Source organism: Balaenoptera borealis, assembly GCF_965194805.1.
Source record: "Balaenoptera borealis genome assembly, chromosome: 7".
NCBI lineage: Eukaryota > Metazoa > Chordata > Mammalia > Artiodactyla > Balaenopteridae > Balaenoptera > Balaenoptera borealis.
The window spans coordinates 100649549-100675314 of NC_138864.1; the positions used below are offsets into that span (position 1 = coordinate 100649549).

Below are 25766 nucleotides of genomic sequence, written 5' to 3' on the forward strand. Positions count from 1 at the left end.
TACTCTGATAGTAAATACTATTAACAGTTGGGAGAATATTCTTCCAGATTTTGACCACATTGATACTGACGTATCTATATACACTTCTGCATATATATGTATTTTTTTAAATAAAAAAGAAAAGTGCTAAAATAGTGGTCTGAAACTTTCTTTTTCCTCCAACTTAAATATGTATGTACATCTTTTCAGATCAGTGATATAAAATTACCTCCATTTTTTAATGGCTGCATAATATTTTATTATGTGAAGGTACTGTATTGACTTACTTAGTACTTTACTGACAGACATTCAGATGGTTTCTTATGCTTTGCTATCATGACTATTACTCATCCTTTTACATAGAGATCTTTATATATTTGCACCCTTACATCTTTTTTTTAATTTTTAAATTTTATTTTATGTATTTTATACAGCAGGTTCTTATTAGTTATCCATTTTACACATATTAGTGTATATATGTCAACCCCAATCTCCCAATTCATCCCACCACCCCCCGCAGTCCTCCACCACTTTCCCCCCTTGGTGTCCATATGTTTGTTCTCTACATCTGAGTCTCTATTTCTGCCCTGCAAACCGGTTCATCTGTACCATTTTTCTAGGTTCCACATATATGTGTTAATATACGATATTTGTTTTTCTTTTTCTGACTTACTTCACTCTGTATGACAGTCTCTAGGTCCATCCACGTCTCTACAAATGACCCAATTTCATTCCCAGTTTCAATTTCATTACTTGTGATTGGTCTGTTCATATTTTGTATTTCTTCCTGGTTCAGTCTTGAAAGATTATACCTTTCTAAGAATTTGTCCATTTCTTCCAGGTTGTCCATTTTATTGGTGTAGAGTTGTTTGTAGTAGTCTCTTAGGATGCTTTGTATTTCTGCGGTGTCTGTTGTAACTTCTCCTTTTTCTAATTTTATTGATTTCAGTCCTCTCCCTCTTTTTCTTGATGAGCCTGGTTAATGGTTTATCAATTTTGTTTATCTTCTCAAAGAACCACCTTTTAGGTTTATTGATCTTTGCTATTGTTTTCTTTGATTCTATTTCATTTATATCTGCTCTGATCTTTATGATTTCTTTCCTTCTACTAACTTTGGGTTTTGTTTGTTCTTCTTTCTCTAGTTCCTTTAGGTGTAAGGTTAGATTGTTTATTTGACATTTTTCTTGTTTCTTGAGGTAGGCTTGTATTGCTATAACCTTCCCTCTTAGAACTACTTTTGCTGCATCCCATAGGATTTGGATCGTCATGTTTTCGTTGTAATTTGTTTCTAGGTATTTTTTGATTTCCTCTTTGATTTCTTCAGTGATCTCTTGGTTATTTAGTAATATATTGTTTCGCCTCCATGTGTTTGTGTTTTTTGTTTTTTTCCCTGTAATTGATTTCTAATCTCATAGTGTTGTGGTGAGAAAAGATGCTTGATATGATTTCAATTTTCTTAAATTTACTGAGGCTTGATTTGTGACCCAAGATGTGATCTATCCTGGAGAATATTCCATGTGCACTTGAGAAGAAGGTGTATTCTGTTGTTTTTGGATGGAATGTCCTATAAATATCAATTAAATCTATCTGGTCTATTGAGTCATTTAAAGCTTGTGGTTCCTTATTAATTTTCTGTTTGGATGATCTGTCCATTGGTGTAAGTGAGGTGTTAAAATCCCCCACTATTATTGTGTTACTGTTGATTTCCTCTTTTATAGCTGTTGGCAGTTGCCTTATGTATTGAGGTGCTCCTATGTTGGGTGCATATATATTTATAATTGTTATATCTTCTTCTTGGATTGATCCCTTGATCATTACGTAGTGTCCTTCCTTGTCTCTTGTAACATTCTTTATTTTAAAGTCTATTTTATCTGATATGAGTATTGCTACTCCAGCTTTCTTTTGATTTCCATTTGCATGGAATATCTTTTTCCATCCCCTCACTTCCAGTCTGTATTTGTCCCTAGGTCTGAAGTGGGTCTCTTGTAGACAGGATATATATGGGTCTTGTTTTTGTATCCATTCAGCAAGCCTGTGTCTTTTGGTTGGAGCATTTAATCCATTCACGTTTAAGGTAATTATCGGTATGTGTGTTCCTATTACCATTTTCTTAATTGTTACGGGTTTGTTTTTGTAGGTCCTTTTCTTCTCTTGTGTTTACCACTTAGAGAATTTCCTTTAGTATTTGTTGTAGAGCTGGTTTGTTGGTGCTGAATTCTCTTAGCCTTTGCTTGTATGTAAAGGTTTTGATTTCTCTGTCGAATCTGAATGAGATCCTTGCCAGGTAGAGTAATCTTGGTTGTAGGTTCTTCCCTTTCATCACTTTAAGTATATCATACCACTCCCTTCTGGCTTGTAGAGTTTCTGCTGAGAAATCAGCTGTTAACCTTATGGGTGTTCCCTTGTATATTATTTGTCGTTTTTCCCTTGTTGCTTTCAGTAATTTTTCTTTGTCTTTAATTTTTGCCAATTTGATTACTGTGTGTCTCGGCATGTTTCTCCTTGGGTTTATCCTGCCTGAGACTCTCTGAACTTCCTAGACTTGGGTCGCTATTTCCCTTCCCATGTTAGGGAAGTTTTCGACTATAATCCCCTCAAATATTTTCTCTGGTCCTTTCTCTCTCTCTTCTCCTTCTGGGACCCCTATAATGCGAATGTTGTTGCGTTTAATATTGTCCCAGAGGTCTCTGTGACTGTCTTCATTTCTTTTCATTCTTTTTTCTTTATTCTATTCTGCGACAGTGAATTCCACCATTCTGTCTTCCAGGTCACTTATCCCTTCTTCTGCCTCAGTTATTCTGCTACTGATTCCTTGTAGTGTATTTTTCATTTCATTGTTCATCTCTGTTTGTTTGTTCTTTAATTCTTCTGGGTGTTTGTTCTTTAATTCTTCTAGGTCTTTGCTAAACCTTTCTTGCATCTTCTCCATCTTTGCCTCCATTCTTTTTCCGAGGTCCTGGATCATCCTCACTATCATTATTCTGAATTATTTTTCTGGAAGGTTGCCTATCTCCTCTTCATTTAGTTGTTTTTCTGGCACTTTATCTTGTTCCTTCATCTGGTACGTAGCCCTCTGCCTTTTCATCTTGTCTGTCTTTCTGTGGAAGTGGTTTTTGTTCCACAGGCTGCAGGATTGTAGTTCTTCTTGCTTCTGCTGTCAACCCTCTGGTGGATGAGGCTATCTAAGAGGCTTGTGCAAGTTTCCTGATGGGAGGGACTGATGGTGGCTAGAGCCAGCTGTTGCTCTGGTGGGCAGAGCTCAGTAAAACTTTAATCTGCTTGTCTGCTGATGGGTGGGGCTGGGTTCCCTCCCTGTTGGTTGTTTGGCCTGAATCGACCCAACACCGGAGCCTACCCAGCTCTTTGGTGGTGCTAATGGCGGACTCTGGGAGGGCTCACGCCAAGGAGTACTTCCCAGAACTTCTGCTGCCAGTGTCCTTGTCCTCACGGTGAGCCACAGCCACCCCCCGACTCTGCAGGAGACCCTCCAACACTAGCAGGTAGGTCTTGTTCAGTCTCCTGTGGGATCACTGCTCCTTCCCCTGGATCCCAATGCACACACTACCCTGTGTGTTCCCTCCAAGAGTGAAGTCTCTGTTTCCCCCAGTCCTGTCCAAGTCCTATAATCAAATCCAGCTAGCCTTCAAAGTCTGATTCTCTAGAAATTCCCCCTCCTGCTGCCGGACCCCCTGGTTGGGAAGCCTGACGTGGGGCTCAGAACCTTCACTCCAGTGGGTGGACTTCTGTGGTTTAAGTGTTCTCCAGTTTGTGAGTCACCCACCCAGCAGTTATGGGATGTGATTTTATAGTGACTGCACCCCTCCTACTGTCTCACTGTGGCTTCTCCTTTGTCTTTGGATGTGGGGTATCTTTTTTGGTGAGTTCCAGTGTCCTCCTCTCGATGATTGTTCAGCAGTTAGTTGTGATTCTGGTGTCTCTCAAGAGGGAGTGAGCACACGTCCTTCTACTCCACCATCTTGAACCAATCTCCCTTGCACCCTTATTTCTGTCATAAAGATTCCTAGAAGTGAAATTAATAGATGAAAACAAATGAGAATTTTGAACTTTAATATGCCCTGCCAAATTACTTTCCATAAACAATGTATGAGCGTACCTGTGTCCCCACACCCTCATCGACACTGGTGTTTGTTACAACATTATATAGTAAAGAGAAAAACACAGATCACATGGTCAGCTCAGGTCTCAGACACATGGACATAAACTTGCACTGGGAAGTGCTCCATTAATTTATATACATCACTGAGAGGTATTGATTCTTCTTTCCTACAGCACTAATTTCAGGTTTTCTTATTACCAAGGGGAATATCATTATATGCCAAGAAGCTGAAAGAGAATTGAATTGATATTTAATATTGATTAAATATATGGCTTACTACAAATCATATATTGAGCAAAGGCCAAAGTGACTTAAAACCCATATTTATTCAGTCGATACTATTGTCTGCATACTGTCTATGTTGTCTAGTTCTTGGGGCAAATATATAGGTATATATATATGTATGGGGGAGAGAGAGAGATGCATAAATCATATACATATGTATACATGTACATATATAAAAATAGATATAGATACATAAATATCAATCTTTGAGAAAAATATACCTACCTATATATAAGTAGTTACAATAGAGTATGATATGTCTGATAAATGTGTTGTGTTATGACATTACAGCAAAGAGAACAACCTCTTTTGGGCAGGAAGGGGAGTGGGAGCCAAGAAAGATTTCTGACAAGACATAACAATTTTGTGTGGCCCCAGAGCATCCTAGGACTTCTATACAGAGGTGACAGTGAGGGGGAAGAGCAAGTAGATCGCATGGATGGAATACAGGATGATGACGGGACAAGGCATTCAAGTGAGAAAAATTGATTTCAAGTGTGAAGGATTTTGGTTGTTATGCCAAAAAATTTGGATCTGAGCCTGTACCCACTAGTGAGCTAGTGGATTTTTACAAAGTTGAACAAGTAATTGTAGAACATGATCATTCTAGAAAGATGACGAATCGTCACTTGGGTGGACTTGTGCAACTTCTCATAACCCACAGTGAATGATTAGTCAAAGAAACATTACTCTGACTCTGAGAAACAGTATTTTGATAAATATCACCATATTTGTCCTCTCCTCAGAATTCTACATTTAAACCTTTTATCCCACTGTCCATTGGACAGTCTATTTGCATATTTCACAAGCATTTCCAGTTCCACGACTAAACTGAACGCCTCTCCCTCCACCTCGCTTTGTACACAAACCATCCCTTTCCTTCTCATTTGTCCATCCAGTAACCCGAAGATTTCCAAAAGTTATCCTTTTCCCCCCCTCTCCTTCACTGCTAATAGCTACCTCCTACACATCTTTTGTATCCTGGTCACTTCCTCAGCATCCTAATTCAACCTGTGATCCCTTTCCCTGAACATTTATAGTAGTCTCCTAACCCACCTTCCTGCCTCTAGAGTCAGAAGTCTGCAGTCTGGCTTCTGTAGTTCTTTTGTAACATGCAGATCTAATTGTGTTGCAAGATCCCACTCCACCACCATCACCATTAAAACTCTTCCATCATGTCCATGATGTACTGTCAGGATAAAAAAAAAAAAAATGGTTACAAAACATAGTGAACAGTTTAATTTCACTTTTGTAAAATAGATGCACATGTAATAAATACTATGTGTATAATATGCAAGTGGAACAGTATGTATGTATAGAGGCATGGAGAAATCCAAAATGTTACCTGTACTTTACATTTTCTTTTTCTTAATTTATTTTTTATTTTCCAGTTTCATAATGAACAGAGATATATTATAAATAAATAAATACTAAGTAAGTAAATGAGGGAGAGGAAAGATAAAATCTAAATCCCTTAGTATAGTTTATATCACTCCATACTTCGGTCCCTGCTACCCACAAAACCTAAAGTTGAGCCATACCTGTGTCCTTGATGTTCTTAAAATACACCACACCTCTCTAATTGTTAAGCTCTTGCATGTTTATTCTCTGTTCTTGAAGACATTTGTTTCCTCTTCTCTTCCTATTCATCCTTCAAATCTCCGCTCCTTTTTAACACTATGTTCCTTGAAAATGAGGGCTTTTTCATCCTATTCATCTCTATTCCGTGGTTAGAGCTCAACAGATCATCCCTGAGCAAATGAATGGTGAATAATTTCTTGGCTGTAAGTTGAAGATCTAGCCTCCCTCAACACTTGCATTAATGCTTTGTATACAACCTCTAAAAAGAACTCCAAATGGCTTTCTCTGTTGTATTAAAATAGACAGTGGCTGCTCGTAGTAGGCAAAGCTTCAGAAAACATGAACTTCTAACTGTATTATTCCTCTATTTTTAGAAAAGGACCCATGGATGTTCTAAGTCACATTTGAGGTTTGAAGCTTTCTATTTTTATTTAATTTTAATTATTTTTACATAAAGTGCATTCTATTTCTTTAATATGGAAATGACTACAGTTGTTTTTGAACTCATTAGAAAGGACTCATTTAACTACGTATACAGTCATCCGTTGGCATCTGCTTCAAAGATGCTCAAGTGCCTTATAGAAAATGGTGTAGTATTTGCGTGCAACCTACACACATCTTCCCATATACTTTAAATCATCTCTAGATTACTTATAATACTTAATACAATGTAAATACTATGTAAATAGTTGTAAATACAGTATAGATGCTATGTAAATACCATGGCAAATTCAAGTTTTGCTTTTTGGAACTTTCTGGAATCTTTTTTTTTCTGAATATTTTTGATCAGTGGTTGGTTGAATCCACGGATGGGGAACCCGTGGCTATGGAAGGTTGACTGTATATTGCTATTTAAATTCACTGAGAATTAAATAAGCTAACACTTATTAGGTAATTTTAAAAGAGTTTAAGATTAATAATAGCTAAAAGGAGCACAATAATTTCTTAATCCTCAAGCAGATTAATATTCTTAGCTAATAGGTTAAATTATTGAAGCCAATATGATATAGTATTACATGTGAACTTTAAAAGCAGGTTTTTAAAACATTGTTTTTTTTCTCTCCTGTTCCATAATGAAAGGAACATCCTTGGTTACATGTTCTTATGTATATCCAGGGAGATACAATTTCATCAATAATTGTTTTTTCTAGCCTGCAGCCTACTTTCACCATTTAATACTGCTCAACAATATCAGACCACCTTCTAATTTTTACTGATTTACAATACTTACAAAATTGTTCTTAAAATGTGAGAAAAATGTTTGAATGTCTAATTCTCATTACAAGGAATAAATGATTTTTGTTTTTATTTTAAAAATAAAATACATATACTTTTTATCTTGGTTTTTCATAAAACTTAGTTGCAAATAAAAATAATTTTTTCTCCTATATGTGTTAGAGATTTCCCCAACGTGGTGGTGGTGCGGGGGGGCATCCTGAAAATGTTGAGCCAACTTAAAGGAAACTTAAATTATATAGGTATTTAATTGAGTTAACTGCTGCCACCTATATATTCATCGTAAGCCAGTTGCTGAGTAATAGATTAGATAGTGGTCATCAAGAATTTAAAAAAGCACTGTGTAGTCATTTACAAGTGATCCGTGCCTTCTCACACGTTATTATTTGAATAGAAACAATGCTAGGTCTATACGAGCAATAAACATTGATATCCCCATTTTAAATGTGAGAAAACTGAGGCTCAGAGAAAATAATTTGTCCCATGTTACAGAGCTAACATGAACCCAGGTTTTTTTATTTTAAATTCCAGAATGATATGAGGAAATGAGTGTGGGTTTTAGAATTATACAGACTTGTGTCTAAATTCTGACCACACATGATGTAAATTACTTAACTCTGTAAGTGCTATTTGTTTAGAATTTCTCTTAGTGGAGCTAACACTATCTAACTCATAGTGAGTTATGAGTTATGAACTATGTTGTATAATGTACGTAATGTGACCATTGGCACATGCTATTCAATTCTAATCATAGCCTCATTTATTGAGCCCTTTTTGTGGATCACACATGGTTCTTCATTGTTTACATGTATTAATTTGTTTAATCCTCTCAGCAGTCTTGTAAGGAAGGTTTTCACAGAAGAGGAAGCTTCTCCAACTAGGGGTTTGATTTGCCCAGGGTCACAGGGTGGTGGAGCTGAAATCTGAATTCTGCAGTCTCACACAATAGCACTCACCCTTAAGCACTGTACTACTAAACATATTAGATCTAGACCCCTCTATTCCCTTATTATGTGCCACCATGGCCTCAATGACTCTGTTTTCCAGGACTCTGCATTCAAGCAAAACTTCATAAGCTAACTCTTTAGTATATACCAATTTCAGGGACATAATAATGGATAGCATCTGATGTAGCAAAGAAATGTGACTGATGTTTTTTAGAAAAGAAATCCCACTATAAAAATTAAATTTAGTAGCATAGTGTACAGTCTGAATAATGACTTTTGTTATTGATACCCAGGAAAATTACGAACAAAGAAATGGATGTATTCATAGAATAGGGTTATATCATGTACATAATATGTGACTTACTCAAAAAGGAAAACTTGCAGCTAACTCAAGAACTTATTCTTTCCTAGGAATGATTTCTTAGTTATGCCAGACAGATGTCTGTCATCACAGAATATTTCTTTTGTTTATAATTTTAAAAAAATAGTAAATGGATTTACTATTTTAAAAAAGGTATATTATTAATTGTTTCCATATAGCTTTGCGGTATTTCCTTTTGTTTTAGTCTTTGCTGTCACATGTGAGATTTTTGCTCACGACCCCATCATAGAACAAGTGATCTCACACGATTTCTTAGTTTAGTGTTTTTGACACAAACTAGTCATCAGAACAGCTAAATTTATATAGATTCTCCTGGTCATGGGTTCATTAAGAAATAGTTGAAGAGATTTCATAAAAAATGACTTTCTCCTCAGGAAATTAAAACTCTGAAATAGCTGAATTATCTCTAGTATTAACAATGACAACTTGTTAAACACTTTTCAGAATCAGCTTTATTAAATAATAAAAATTTATTAGTAGAACACCTTACCACTGACAGTGAAAATAAGCAAAATCTATTTAAAATTTTTTGCCAAAAATTTGTTTAGTTGGTCTGCACCATTATTTTCGGACTTAACACCTACTTACTAACCTCCCAGAAATCTGTATTTCATGGAATGCATTTGGGGGAAGGTATAGCCCTTCTCTGAATTATTATATCATTTTTATTTCAATAACAATTTTAGAGTAGAATTAGTGTTTTGAAACTTTATGAAACACCATAGGAAATGATAAAAAAAAAATAATGGCCAATCTATTGAACAATTTATTCTCCTGGATACTATTTTTTTTGCCAATTATCAGCCTTAGCTGTTAAACCATTTAGTTATATCCCAGCTCCAGTTACAAGGAATATCTGGCATAAGAAAGGGGGAATCAGTGGGAATTAGCCATGTCTAGTGCTATGTCCATTTTGGTTTTGACCTGTCAAAGTTAGTCGATGCCGTGGAGACTTAAGACACAGATGGCCTTTTAAAGATAAAACACTGAGGACAACCAAGTAGCAGATCTGGGCAGGGTAACAACTGCAAAGTTCTAGAACAAAGCCAGGCCTCTGACTTTAAAGCAACATTCCCTATAACTCAGCTCTGCTAGGCTAAGCAAGCATATCTGATTGGTGACGGCAGAATCCTGCAGCAGCTGTTGACTCAGGCAGAGAAGTGACACATTGTGGAGATCAGCTTGAAATGCCACGTGGTTGTGGATTACTGAGAAGCAATGGTAGAAGGCAGGTCCGCTGAGCGTGTGGCCCAGGAGAGAAGACCCAGTGGTTTCAGCTGAGTGGAGGGAGGCACCCTGGGGCAGACTCATCCCAGAGGCTAAAGCTGTGGAGACAGAGAGATGTGATCTATAAGGACTCACTCATCAGACTTGGCTTTGAATGAAAGAGTCATTTCATCCCACACAGCGAGTTGTAACAACCGCTTACCAGTAATGATCAAATCACAGCAACAGCATTCAAGTTCGGGAAATAATGAGCTAATTTAAAACCCCTGGGGAATTTAAGACACACTCAATGACAATCTTATATCTTGAAATTTCTCCAGGACACCTTCTTATAACGGGGTCATGGAGTCTTAAGTTCCCCCATTAAAATGGGCAACCCTTAATTCTGCGTTGGATGCCAAGGAAGACTGCACATTTTCCACAGGAAAATGCCAAGTCCTCACTGGGCAAGCTTGCTGATAACTGACACTATCAAAGCTTGAACTGATATGGCTGGGGTAGGTTCTGAGCAAACTGCTTCAGAGTTTTGTAACTAACACCATATGTTTTACACAGTCCCCAAACACAAGTAGACAAAAGCCATTCCCAATCTGCTCCAGATTGTCTTTCGGATTTTATGGCTAAGGACTGAATCCCAAGCTAATAGTCACAGCAGGGGGAAAAAAGTAGCGATTTATAAATTAGGGTGCAGTTGTCTTCAGACATAAAGGGTGCCTACTCTTGTGTAAGCATTGACACAGGAGATCAGCTGCTTTGAGCCACCATCACCCCTGCTTGCCTCCATTGTTTCCACTGCTTGGAAACCCATCAGCCCCCATCTGCCTGGTGAACTCCAATATATTTCCAGTTGTAATCTCCTTTGTAAAACAGAGTCGATCACATTCCTTTGTGCCAACCGTGTGTCCGGAACAATTTTCATGACAGCAGTTTAGCACTTTATACAGCAATTGTGTGTTTACATATCTGTTTTCTCTGCTAGAACTTCATGAGGGCAGGGGCTGTGTCTGGCTCATGGAGATGCTGAACGAATGTCTGTTAAAGGAATCAGTTGAAATAAAACAAATGAATAAATGTCATAAACTATAAACTTCTTTGGAGAACTGAAAACACATGACAGATGAGTACTGATGATTCTGAAAATCATATGAAAACAAATATGTTCCTTGATGATAGGCAGTAATAGATAAGTATTCATTGTCTACTGTGGGAATCAATGTGAAGTCTTTAGTTAATAATTAATTTCCTAATGTGCTAGTACTGAAAAGTAAAAAAGTATTTGAGTAACAAAGCATAAGCTGGAAAGGTACTTGGAGGCTTTTCTTCCACCAGAGGGAATAGATTTGGCCTGAATCATACACAGTCTTGCCTAGTCCCACTTTTGACCAACTGTAAGCATTTAAAGTACAGCTGGTTATGTTTAGGGATGCCATCTGTAGCCATGAAAAAAGAGTCTTCCCTGATGAAGAGTTAATTGGTCTAAATGTTTCATAAACACGATCTTTATGTCTGAGTACAGTGTGTTTTGTTTTATCTTATTTTGTCTTTCAGTCTATGAAGCAGGGGTTTGAAGTCAGATAGACCCATGGTTCCAACTTTAGCTACTCTACTTACTAAGGTGCTTGATTTTAGAAAAGCTTCCACAAAGCTCTACAAATCTTTATGTCTTCATCTGTTGAATGAGGATAATATTCACTTCAAACAGTTGTAAAGATTCAATGCAGTAGTGTATAGGATATGCCTTCCCCGGTGCTTGACATAACCTGAGTTTTCTATAAATGGCATTTCCCTTGATCCTTGCCAACTGACCGGGAGATTGTTATCTCCTGAAGAGTTAGTCCATAAATACAAAAGGTATTTCTTTAGCCTGTGGACTGTCCTCCCACAATTCTCATAATTTTTAAGAGCACAACGCTTGTAGATCAAGCTTTATGGGATATCCATGAATGCCAGTTAGGTGTGACTACACAGAGCCATTGCTCTGCTGTATGAAAGAACCTCCAACAAAACTTTTTAAAAGCCTTTGAATTATTAAAACGTTCTATCATCAGTGTATTTTTGCCCTTCAAGAAAAATCTAAAACATGGCGGTCAAATTAAACTAATCTTTTAACTTTTAATATTAATTCTAGAGTTACAGAAAGTTCCCAAATATCCTTACCCAGCTTCCCCTAATATTAACATTTTACATGACGATGGTACTTTATCAATACTATCAATAGTAAGAAGTTAATATTGGTACAGTATATTTACTTAACCAGATAATTTATATGGATTTCACTAGTTTTTCCAATGATATTCTTTTTCTGTTCCAGGATCCCAAATTGCTTTTAGCTATCATGATTCTTAGTCTTCTCTAATCTGTGACACTTCCACATGACCTTGATACTTTAGAAGAATGCAGGTCAGTTATTTTGTAGAATGCCTCTCAGTCTGGAATTGTATCTTGTTTTCTTCTCATTAAATGAAGCTCAACATTTGTGGCAAGAATACTGCAGAAATGATGTGTTTCTCATGATCACTTGATGAGGGTAGTGTAGGCTGGGTTTCTCCACTGTAACGTTACAATTTTCCCTGTGTAATTAATTAATATCTTAGGGGGGATGACCTTTAGACTGCTGCTAGAGTATTTTTAGAGTATTTTGTAAAAGTCTGATTAACATGTATTAAAATATAAGACGACACAAAGAACGGACTTGCCTGTCATAGCACAATTATTTTCATAGGTATCTAATTTTTGCATTGGTAGGATATGTTTATACTAAAAATTAATATTAACTTTTTATCTTACAATATCATAGCAGTTTGGATGTTCAGTTTTGAATGTATCAGCATTTTATTCTAAACAGAATTTAGCTACATTTAGCATGCTTTTGAGCTTAACTGTGGATGTATATAGGTTGCTGATTAGTGGGTAATCTTTAAAAATACTATTTAGCGCTACACAATTACCATTAAAGCCTCAAAGGAGGCAGAATTTATAACTTACGACATGTAATGATAGAATTATTTTATAGCCTAACATACTCCCCCCAAGTTTTAAAATCTCACAATTCTAAGAATCGCAGTATGTGTGCACCTGTGTGTGCATGTATAAGTGTGTGTAGGTATAAGTGTGTTTGTGTAGCAGTTACCAAGATGAATGTAGTCAGGAAGTGCCCACATGGTGCCCAAAACTACTGTAACTGCATATTTTATTAAAATATTCAACTCCATTTGTGCCACTCAGTTTTCCTACCAGAGCTACATTTTTAAAGATCACAACCTCATATACTTTATTAGTAGACTATTTATAAGTGGGACGGTCCATGCTGAAATACTTATAACAGCAGTTATGTTCACCATGACTGATCGATATATCCTTGGAAGACCCGCTTGCTGTTTTGTATGTGGCAAACATTTGTTATGTCTGGTGTCACATTATTGATAAATACGCATCCTCTAAAATATCTCTGTAGCCTACTGCCTATTTCCACTCACTACTATTTTTCTTCAGTCTACCAATAATCGATTTGCTCCTTCGGAATATGAAATAAGTTTTTCTTTTTGTCATTGTTATTGTTATTGTTCTGTCACTTCCCAAACTGATCCAGCTTCTGCAAAGTATGAGAGAGTCCATCATTGTACATTCAGCTCCAATTCCATACTTCTTTGTTCACAAATCAAAAAGAACTGAACGTTTTCAAATATTCAGACATATAAATTCATTCTTTTTTTCATTTGCATTCACATCTACCCTTCTGGATTCCATCTGGAACCAAAACCAAAAGTGTTGAAAGACCACAACAAAGGCTGCTTTCCTTGGAGTTTCTAGCTCACCGGAAGTGGGAAGCATTAGTCATTTCACAGGCCCCATGTAACTAGATTTTCCAGTCCAAATTCTACAAAGCCTGGAGACTCAGATGTATTTCTAAATTAAGAATACAGGGTGCCTTTCAGAACAGACTCCAGCAAGCAGGATCACACTGGCCCCATCCTAGTTAATTTGGAGACCACCTAGATTAAAAAAGAGAAAACTGCATATTGTCAGTTCAGGGATTTGCAATGCATGAGAAGTATAAAGAAGTATTCCAAATGTTGATGTCGTATTAATAAACTTATTTGACTAGAACTAATTCATCTGCTTATAATTTGTTTCCATTTCCTTTGTAACTGAGTTCAATTCATAAGGGAGTAAAAATTCTTAGGTAGTATAATGTACAGCCACATTTCAGCTGATATTTTTTTAAGGAAACAAACACACGCAATGGTGTTATATGGTGGTTCATCACTACTTGGATTCTAATGTGTTTTAAATAAGACTATGAACTCCAAACACAGATAGCAACTCAAGCTGCATATACAATTCTGCTCCCCAACACGAAGTTCCATTGTTTTTTTTTTTTAATTTATTTTATTCATTTATTTATTTATTTTTGGCTGTGTTGGGTCTTCGTTTCTGTGCGAGGGCTTTTCTCCAGTTGCGGCAAGCAGGGGCCACTCTTCATCGCGGTGCACAGGCCTCTCACTATCGCGGCCTCTCTTGTTGCGGAGCACAGGCTCCAGACGCGCAGGCTCAGTAGTTGTGGCTCACGGGCCTAGTTGCTCCGCGACATGTGGGATCTTCCCAGACCAGGGCTCGAACCCGTGTCCCCTGCATTGGCAGGCAGATTCTCAACCACTGCGCCACCAGGGAAGCCCCTCCATTGCTTTTTAAAAACAATTAAAATTGAAAACTTATTTGTAAACTCTCACTAAAACAGGATAACATCTAGCATTGAAACACATCAATTTTTAAAGCAATATTGTTAGAGATCTCTTCTGCACAAAGTGCAGGATGACTTGGCTAGCTACTTAGTTTCATTACAATTCAAAATAAGGCAATTATATAGGTAAACTTTGTTCACTGCAAATATTTTATTAGAACAAACTAAAGTCAAAATGTCCCCTACTCCTCAGTAAAGATGTTTAATGTTGTACTGTCCCTTAAAAGGGCAGCTGCTTAGTAAAAAATTTTATAAGTTTTATAAAAGGGAATAGAGTTTAGAGATTTATCTGATAAGAATCTTTAAACAGAAAAAAATTAAAGAAGCTTAGTTCATTGCCACAATCCTAAATTTTGTGTCATTAGAATGAGCCAAGGATTAGAATCATGATTCCAAAATAACTTTACTGATCTCTACTTACTTCCTATCATGGTCTCCAAACACTGCCCACTTGGAACTTGATTGGCCATGTTTTCACTCAGTTCTAGAATGTTTCATGCTCCTCCTTCTACCTGGAATATTTACTCAATTCCCTTGTAGTTATGTTTCCTCTAATAAACTGTAAACTCTGTGAACACAGGACAGTATTAAATGACTTTGCAGGCCCATAGCCCTTCATAGACTTCAGAAGGAACCAAACCTGCCAATATCTTGATTTGGACTTCCAGTCTCTAGAACTGTGAAACAATAAATTTCTGTTGTTCAAAGCACCTAGCGTGTGCTACTACGTTACAGCAGCCATAGGAAACTAATATAATTTCAAAGGAACTATCAGTCCTTTTCTGATTTTCTATTCTTTTACTTTATGATTTTAAATATTATTTTCTTTACTTAAATTTGTATTTTTTTTAAAAAGTATGATTCATACCAATGGTAAAAATCTTCAGAAAAAGTTCATTTTTGCTTCTCCATCTCTGGCCTACCATCCTTAATTTTCCAAGAAAGCCACTGTTCAGCGTTTCCTGTGCACCATTCCAGAAGTTATCTATGCACAGTCAAGCATGTATAATTTCTAGCACTTTATTTACTAAATAAGATCAAGGTGTATATATAATGTCCTGCAACTTGCTTTATTGCTTTTAATAATATACCTTATATCTCTCTATATATCTTTACTCTGCCTCCTTCTCTTCTAAGAATTACAGAATGTTCCATTGTGTAATGTATAACTTATTTAACCAGTTCCCTGTTGATGGACACTTAAGTAGTGTCAAGTTTTCTATTACACGAAGTGCTCTAGTAAATTTCCTTGCACATGAATTTTTGGAGACTTTACCAAGTATGTCTGTAGGATTAAGTCTTAGCAGTATAATTATATTTGTGAGATATTTCCAAATTGCCTTCTGTAAAGCATATAAATCTCTTTGAATATGAATTTATATGCATTACATTCTTTTTTTAACATCTTTATTGGAGTATTATTGCTTTACAATGTTGTGTTAGTTTCTGCTGTATAACAAAGTGAATCAGCTATATGTATACATGCATCCCCATATCCCCTCCCTCTTGTGTCTCCCTCCCACCCTCCCTATCACACCCTTCTAGGTGGTCACAAAGCATCAAGCTGATCTTCCTGTGCTATGCAGCTGCTTCCCACTAGCTATCTATTTTACATTGGTTAGTGTATATATGTCAATGCTACTCTCTCACTTTGTCCCAGCCTACCCTTCCCCTTCCCTGTGTCCTCAAGTCCATTTGCTACATCTGCATCTTTATTCCTGTCCTGCCCCGAGGTTCATCAGAACCCTTTTTTTTTTTTTTTAGATTCCGTACATATGTGTTAGCGTACGGTATTTGTTTTTCTCTTTCTGACTTACTTCACTCTGTATGACAGACTCTAGGTCCATCCACTTCACTACAAATAACTCAATTTCATTTCTTTTTATGGCTGAGTAATATTGCATTGTATATATGTGCCACATCTTTATCCATTCATCTGTTGATGGGCACTTAGGTTGCTTCCAAGTCCTGGCTATTGTAAATAGTGCTGCAATGAAGACTGTGGTACATGACTCATTTTGAATTATGGTTTTCTCAGGGTATATGCCCAGTAGTGGGATTGCTGGGTCGTATGGTAGTTCTATTTTTAGTTTTTTAAGGAACCTCCATACTGTTCTCCATAGTGGCTGTATCAATTTACATTCCACCAACAGTGCAAGAGGCTTTCCTTTTCTCCACACCCTCTCCAGCATTTATTGTTTGTAGATTTTTTGATGATGGCCATTCTGACCGGTGTGAGGTGAGACCTCATTGTGGTTTTGATTTGCATTTCTCTAATGATTAGCGGTGCTGAGCATCCTTTCATGTGTTCGTTAGCAATCTGTATGTCTTCTTTGGAGAAATGTCTATTTAGGTCTTCTGCCTATTTTTGGATTGGATTGTTTGTTTTTTTGATATGGAGCTGCATGAGCTCCTTGTATATTTTGGAGATTAATCCTTTGTCAGTTGCTTCATTTGCAAATATTTTCTCCTATTCTGAGGGTTGTCTTTTCATCTTGTTTATGGTTTTCTTTGCTGTGCAAAAGCTTTTAAGTTTTGTTAGGTCCCATTTATTTATTTTTGTTTTTATCTCCATTTCTCTAGGAGGTGGGTCAAAAAAGATCTTGCTGTGATTTATGTCATAGAGTGTTCTGCCTATGTTTTCCTCTAAGAGTTTTATAGTGTCTGGTCTTACGTTTAGGTCTCTAATCCATTTTGAGTTTATTTTTCTGTATGGTGCTAGGGAGTGTTCTAATTTCATTCTTTTACATGTAGCTCTCCAGTTTTCCCAGCACCACTTATTGAAGAGGCTGTCTTTTCTCCACTGTATATGCTTGCCTCCTTTATAAAAAATAAGGTGACCATATGTGCGTGGGTTTATCTCTGGGCTTTCTATCCTGTTCCATTGATCTATATTTCTGTTTTTGTGCCAGTACCATACTGTCTTGATTACTGTAGCTTTGTAGTATAGTCCGAAGTGAGGGATCCTGATTCTTCCAGCTCTGTTTTTCTTTCTCAAGATGGCTTTGGCTTATTCAGGGTCTTTTGTGTTTCCATACAAATTGTAAAATTTTTTGTTCTAGTTCTGTGAAAAATGCCATTGGTAGTTTGATAGGGATTGCCTTGAATCTGTAGATTGCTTTGGGTAGTATATTCATTTTCACAATGTTGATTCTTCCAATCCAAGAACATGGTATATCTCTCCATCTATTTGTATCATCTTTAATTTCTTTCATCAGTGTCTTATAGTTTTCTGCATATGCATTCTTTTCTTCATGAAAAACATTCCGTTTTAGGATCACTGTGGTATGTAAAAGATGATCTCAGATGGATTATGCTGTAATGATTTATCGCTAATCTATACCTCAGATAATTATTCTGTAAATGGTCATTCTGTGTCTAATACTGTGAATCACACAATAGCTACTATTTTATGGCTGGCTGACTACAATACAAGGAAAGCAGTTGTTTAATTTAGAGGCAATGTGAAGACAGAAAATTATTCATCCTTTTGGAACAAGATAGTGAAATTAGCTCATTAAGAACTTAGTCTCTTATGGGAAAAGGAACATTCTTGATCTGGAAGAGGACTCTGCCTTTCTGCAGGGAGGCAACCGTGCCAATATTGTCAAGTTTGAGCAGTCACTACTGACTTATTAGAAATAGCAGCAGCCCAGGGGAAGAAAATGGGTCCCTCTGGAAAATCTGGGTGCCACAAGGAGTAAATGTATATTTTTAAATTTAGAATGTGGACATTTTTCATTATTTAGTGGAAGAAAGGGAGAACTGTTTGATCTTAAAAGAATGATTCTTTGGCACCAAAAAAGTAGGTAAAGTTTAAAGTTACCTACTAGATCAAATAGTCCAATGTGATATTGCTCTAAAAATATAGCGAAATCACATTAAAAATGAAAAATACTACTAATTCATTTGTGGCCAAATACATCTGTAAAAAACTAAATGGGCTTCCAGAGGAATTGGTAACAAGAACAGTGGTCATGTATTCATGGGTAGGGCAGAGGGTGAAGCCAAGGGCACCTTAATATCTTCTGTTGGTAACTACAGCATTTCATGAAAAGTTAAGCAAATTTTTTAGATTATGTACTAAATGTATATACTCTGCACATGTTTGAACAAGAAAATCCATTAATTATCTCATTGCACTCTGTTGAAAGCTATGACAGTCCATTCAGGAATTTGTGAAGTCTCCAGCAAAGGGATACACTCTAAATGTGGAGATTTCTGGGGTAAATTTTAAGCTTCTCTGCTAAATACTACCTTTTCCATGTATCTAGACTCAGGGGCTCCAAGAGATGACATGTAAGACCAGAAGAGCTATTATTCATTTTCTTGAATATGCCTGAACATGACTAAATTACTAATCACACCAGTGAAGAAAGAATGAGATATGCTAATGAGTTTTCCCTTTCAAAAATTGTTTAATTTTTTTATTAGTGGGGTTTATCACTTTTAAGATCTAAAGGGATTCTCAAAGTTTCATGTGGCCCGACAATAGGTTTCACAAACTCTTAGAGGAAGAGAGAAGTTTGGCTGCATATTATATTTCCACAGTGGTTTGACCAAGTAGGTGTTTGTTTTTCTTCCAATGCAAGAAGTGTAGAGGTGGGCAGCCCAAAGTCAGCATTGCGGCAGCTTTACAGCATCATGGGCGTCCTACTTTCTATCTTTCTGCTCATGGTTTCCTCATGGTTACAACATGGCTGCTCCTCCTTCAGGCTCACATCCACATTCCTAGCAGAAATCGGAAACAGAGTGACAAAGAAAACATGGCATCAGGGAAACAAAATTTTTCCAGAGATCCGGAGCCAATTTCCACTTACATTTCTTTGGCTGGAATTGTGTCACATGACCATGTTTAGCTACCAAGGAGACTGGGAAATAGAGTTTTGTTTGTTTGATTTTTTTAATGCTAAACACATTGCTCCCTCCAACAAAATGAAGGTCTTTCTACTAGAAAGGAAGAAGGTAGAATGAATATTGTGTAGGCACCTCACATCATCTGCTGTGGTATCTTCTCTCTACCCTTCACCATTTTATATTGAGAAAACTAGATCAAGTGACTTACTCAATAGCACACAGCCAGTTCATGGCAAAGCTGGACTAAAATTCATGAGTGCAAGTATCACAGGGCTGACCTGCTGACTGTGGAAGAACAGGTACCCCTTAGGAACCTCCATCTGAGGTAGAGATAGCACCACGCCGGGGAACAATTCAAACGCGAAGACAAGGCCAAGATTCTAAGCAGCCGGAGCGGTCACCCGGTCTGGTTCCCGCTTACATTATGCTTTTCTGTGTTCTGCATTATGTTTACTCTATTACAATAGGCTCATGTGTGGGATCTTGGGTATTCAGTAAGTGCAAACATTGAACATTTAAAAATATTATTATTCTCTATTGCCAGTCATTTGTTTCAGCACCTTTGAAGCCAGGTCAGAACATGCTTCTATATTATTACAATAAATTTGTTCTAAACTGCACCAAAGAGGATAATTAGAACAAATAAGATGGAGTTCAGTTCAGGATTAAGAAGAAACTTCTGATGATGAACTAGATTATGTTGCTTGAGGTTAGGTACCTGCAAGCACTAGCAAGGCACTTTGCAGTTTCTAGGTATTAAATCAATACCTTTCCATTTGAAACCTGTATCCAGAATTGCTCAGGACCACATCATGGATTATCATTCTTCCTCTGAGTAGGAGTTTGTAGCAGATAAACTTGGAGGTGCATCTCAAGAAAAAAATGTCATGATTTGATTATTAAAATATAGATTTTCAACATAGTTTTTTTAATAACTTTTTTTTTGCCTATGATGTCAGATAAACCCTTTTCCCACCTTGTGACCTTTGACATGCAACTCCTTCTTCTTGAAATTCTCATCCCCCCAATTTTTCACATCCTTCAATTCAGATGTCATTCCTCAGAAAGGCTGCCTGTGGCTAACATATCTGAAATAGCCCACACCCACTCATCAGAGATTGAGTTTGGTTCCCTACAGGATAAGCCATCAGCACACCTAACAATACATCTTTCTAATTGATTGATACAGCCAATGACATGTTCAGCTTCGAAGAGACCCGCTGGGGCTTTGGCATCTGGAATCTAGACTCTTTCTAATGCCCTCCAGATGAGTATTAGGGTGCAATCACACACACACACACACACACACACACACACACACACACACGTCACAGAGACCCCAAACAATCATCTCTAGACAAATGTTTATCTAAATCCAGACTTTTAAAAATGTTTCAACATTATTTGAATTGTTAATAAATTGAACGCAACACCTCAGTCTGAAATACCGGAATTTAGATGACTTTGCCGCATGTTCACAATGTGCTTCATGTGGAATGTATTGTTCTGGAACAAAACGAGATCTTCCGTTTTTTCTTAATTGTATGCCTGGGAAATCTCTCCATCTTCGTTCATTTAGATCTGTCTTTACAATGTTCTTTATGCATTGCATGAGGGTTTTTCTGGAGTAGACTCTGAAAAGTCTAACTTTGGGGCTATGGAGTCTGTGAATTTTTAATTTTACTATAAACTACCTTCCAAAGTAGCTGAACTAATTTGTACTCCTTATCAGCAGTATATAATGGTAATTATTTCTCCCCACCCTCCCTAACATTTGATATAAAACATTTTTTTTTCAATCTGATAGATACATAATACCATTTTTCTGGCAAAAAAGGTCTAGTCTCCACCAAAAACAAATGGATAGATATCACACATACATTAACATATATCATTCATAGATGTTTATTCAGACTAAATCTTCTCACATCATTATAAACTTTGTGATTTTTAACTGCTTTATTATAATGAACATTTTAATACAAATCACAATTCTAATTTTAATTGGTTTCCTAAACTTCAATTTCAGTCATGAATTAAAAAATGAAAATATGTATACTAAGTCAAGATTTCAAAAAGTCGCACACTACCTCCATTCCTTTTTTCCCTTAATATCCTGGACCTTTTGGTATGAGATCTAGGAATCTGAGTTGGTGGTTAGGATGTTTGAAAGTCTGAGGGAAGGTGACCAGAAATTGCTCATTAGAGGCAGAGGTACAGAGCAAACAAGAGGTCAAAACAGTTATTTCTCTCCATTACTGAGAATTTATAATATAAAAAGGGGGACAACTAACTGTAACATTTTACACATTCAACAAATATTTATCGTTATCTACTGTACGCTAGGGACTGGGTGTATGTGGGAGCAAAATAATTATCCATTCTCATGGAGTATTCAGTCTAGTGGAAAAGGCACAAATAACCAATGCAATTACCAAGTGGTGAAGAGTATGAAGGAAACAAAGGATGCTGACAGACAGTAACACATAACTGTGCTACCGTTTCAAGAGACCTAAAATACAAAAAGATGCTCTCCATGCACAATTAGGAAGAAAGCATTCCTCAGAGTGATTTTAGCATTTTTACCTGGCCTTAATTGTGGTAGCCTGAGAGAACCCGGTGAAAAGAGTGGCAGTGGAACCAGGTGAGGTGAGATAGAGGGACACAGGACAGGTACAGATGCCAATAGCTTTGTAGGATAAGCTAAGAGAAAATGAGAGCGGGACAACCTGCTAGAGCAGAGGAGATATTTCAAAGCCAACGAACTGCTGCTCTCCAATGCATATGGAAGACTATGGAAGGCATTGCTTAGTACAGAACATGCCTCCCTAATGAATTTCATTGCTGTTACCTACTTTTATAAATATGTGAAGGTGTTTTAGATAAAATATATGTATTTGATTCCATTTCTAGCATATCATAGATCCTTAATAAATGTGTGTTGAAATGAAATTCATCTGTTAAATTAACATTCTCCCCAAATATTTCCCATTTCTTTTCTCACATTGAGTCTTTTCCCCTTGATATATTGTCCTCTATTTACGATGTTATATTTTTAATGAGTCAACACCACACAGGTATATTTTTAAAGTAAAACTGGCATTTATTTCTTTAAAAATTGGCAGAGCAGTAACATGAGTATCAATGCCAAAATAAAGATTAACTTATCATTAGAATTTATTAATATGAATCCCCTAATGGAAGTAGCTATTAATAACAAAAACAACTATTGATGAATAAATATCAAGAGAAGGGTAAACAAGAATTGCTCCCTTTTATCCAAAAGTTATTTGGCACAGAAAGTCTTGTTTTGTAGATTTTATTACTACAGGTCAGGTTAATTACTATACAGCTAATTTTTATCATTTTAATGCAGGATTGTGGTTTGCTGATTCAACCAGAGGAAACCTGCGGGTTACAGCCTATTTCCTCTGACTACATTGAAGCCATTTCACAGCCGGGACTAAAGACCTGTCCATCTGGCGACACAAAAGGTGACTATTACACTGGATATCATTTCTACTTTTTTAAAAAAAAATCCTTTAATATAGATAAGTAGTAGATGTTTATTTATTAAACTATTCTTGTACAAAAAAATCAAGGTAATATACTTTTTCATTAATATGAACTACAACACATATAATTAATGTAAATGCATTGTTTTAATATGTGAAGTATTTTGATTTATCAAATGCTTTTCTTTTCATCCTCTGCTCTTTGCCTAGTTAATGCATATTCACCTGTAGATTTCAGCCAAAAAGTCACTTGTACCATAGTGCCTTCCTTGAGTCTCTGACTTGTTTTCCTTATTACATATTGTCATAGCACCCAGTGTTTTTCTTCCATGGCAATTTCCACAGCTATTTAAATGATTAAATGTGTAATTGATTGTTTGATGTCAGTCTTCCTGGGCTGTCAGCTGCATGAGGGCAGGGTGTCTGAGTTGTTCACACTCTACCAATTCACTTAACACTATACTTTCCACAGAGTAGGTACAAAATAAGTTGACCTTGTGAACCCAAAGAACTGCAAAGGATACAAGTTCAGTTTTCAACCATTTCTTTTGGTTAAAAAAAAAATCTTTGGGAATGGTCACTAACGTCTCCCATATATTGAGCGTGCATAGAGGCAGGAAAATCATGAGGTCAAATTCAAATTACAGTGTTCAATCCTGCCTACGCCTAGGGCAGACCTGGAATGAGGCACTTTGGTGCCACTGTCTATTTCCCCTGTTTCTTTCCTTCCCCAGCACTATTCTTTCAGTGGAGGCTAGTGGGGTTAAGCCAAAGCTGGAACTAAAAATGCCTCCAAGGCAGTAAGAGGAGCAAAGAGCTTCTTCTCTGCGAGTCCTGGTTACTGCTCTGGCCTCCTGACCCCAAGTCTCCCTTCATCTAAAAAGTCTGAGAAAACACTCAGGAGCTTTTCTACCCTTGCCATGAACTTCACACCACAGCTTGAACAGGAAATGAGTTTCACAAATGGGTGGGACAAATTGCAATTTGGCATGCACGGTTAACAAACGTGGGCATTTCTTGAACATGTGTCCTAAATAATAAATTACAGTCAGTGCATAGGGAGGAATTTACCCATTATGGTGTGTCAGGTGGTATGATTTATGATTCTTGGCTAAATGAGATATATACTCTTATATACAAAGGAGACACCAATGTGTCTAGGTATTTTTTATCAGATGACAATTTATGAGAATCATAAAACAACTTAATTCTGTTCCTCCTACTGAACCGAGTCAAAAGTTCTTCAACAAAAAGTTGAAGATACATTACTGAGATTCCTCAAGAAGTGGCAGCTTCTTCTGTCCGTTAAACTTGCAGTAACTTATGCCAGGCCCTGTTCTGAAGCCATGCCTGGTCCTTACAGGAGAGGCTGCCATAAAACAGGGGCCTTGGGACTTCCCTGGTGGCACAGTGGTTAAGAATCTGCCTGCCAATTCAGGGGACACGGGTTCGATCCCTGGCCCAGGAAGATCCCACATGCCGTGGAGCAACTAAGCCCGCAAGCCACAACTACTGAGCCCACGTGCTGCAACTACTGAAGCCTGCGTGCCTAAAGCCCATGCTCTGCAACAAGAGAAGTCACCGCAATGAGAAGCCCGCGCACTGCAACTAAGAGTAGCCCCCGCTCGCCACAACTAGAAAGCCCGGGTGCAGCAATGAAGATCCAGTGCAGCCCCAAAATAAATAAAGTTAAAAACAAACAAACAAACAAACAAACAAAACACAGGGGCCTTCTGGTAACTTGAGTAGTTAGGCCTCTTTAAAAAAAACCACAATGTTGACACCCCGGTCAAGTCCATATTCCTTAACCTGACAATAATCTGACCTCTCCTATCTCTGCCAACTCGTCCTAGCCTCTTCTTCTTCTTTTTTTTTTGCTCTGCATTTGGTCTTCGTTGCTACGCATGGGCTTTCTCTAGTTGCAACGATCAGAGGCTACTCTTTGCTGCGGAGCACGTGCTCTAGGCGTGCAGGCTTCAGTACTTGCAGCACATGGCCTGAGTAGTTGCGGCATGGGGGCCCTATAGTGCAGGCTCAGTAGTTGTGGTGCACAGGCTTAGTTGCTCCACGGCATGTGGGATCTTCCCAGACCAAGGATCGAACCCATGTCCCCTGCATTGGCAGGTGGATTCTTAACCACTGCGCCACGCGGGAAGCCCCATCCTAGCCTCTTGACCTCATTTCATGCTGATAATCAGCTGCAGGACTCCAGGCTCTTGTCCATACTGTTCCCTGCTCCTAAAAGTCTTCTTCCCATCTTGATCTAACTTCTCCTGATGCTATGTCCTACTCCCTAGGAAGTCCTTCTTTACTACTCCACCCCCAGAGTTGCTTCTCTTCTATGCACCCAGAATATCTTGGACATATGTCTACAAATAGCACTCACCTCATTATATTTCAAGTATCTAATTTACATGTTTCTCTCTCTTCCTCTAATCAGTAGTCTTCAAAGTGGAAAACTGCAGCCATGCGAGGGGAGTGAGTGGCACAGAACAATCCACAGGGAAGAAGCCAGTAAAGATGAAACTATATGTACATTTATTTTTATTTAATTATGCTTATTTTTATGTTTTATGATGGATATGTATATACATATACATATAGGAGTATGTGTACGTGTAGTACAGGGTAGATGTATTAATACGTCAAAGGTGCATCAGCAATAAGTTTGTACTGATGGCGGCACGTAGATTACAAGTGTGTCCAGAGCAAAGATTGTACCTTATTCATCTTTCAGTGTCTGAGATATGATTTAAAAATAGTTGCTGAACTAAAGCCAAGATCCAAGCCCTCCTCTCTTTCACAGAAGACTATGAGCCGCAGGGCACAATCAACTAGAGATAACAGCTCCATCCTTGAGGTCCTAGAGACCTAAAGATTCAAGGTAAATGAGTGAGAT

At 37.4% G+C, this 25766-nt stretch overlaps 1 protein-coding gene across 8 annotated transcripts in view; it reads left to right on the top strand.

Annotated features, from left to right (window-relative positions):
- Positions 1–25766, top strand: part of CPED1 (cadherin like and PC-esterase domain containing 1) — a 303529-nt gene that overhangs the window by 223908 nt on the left and 53855 nt on the right. For 7 of the 8 annotated variants that reach the window (XM_082400003.1, XM_082400005.1, XM_082400006.1 and 4 more), the window contains one exon: positions 22729–22846. In XM_082400003.1, the coding sequence (XP_082256129.1) occupies positions 22729–22846 (118 nt within the window). Of the gene's footprint in view, positions 1–10733; positions 12154–22728; positions 22847–25766 lie in introns of those variants that run through there. The other variant, XM_082400010.1, reaches the window with a different exon arrangement.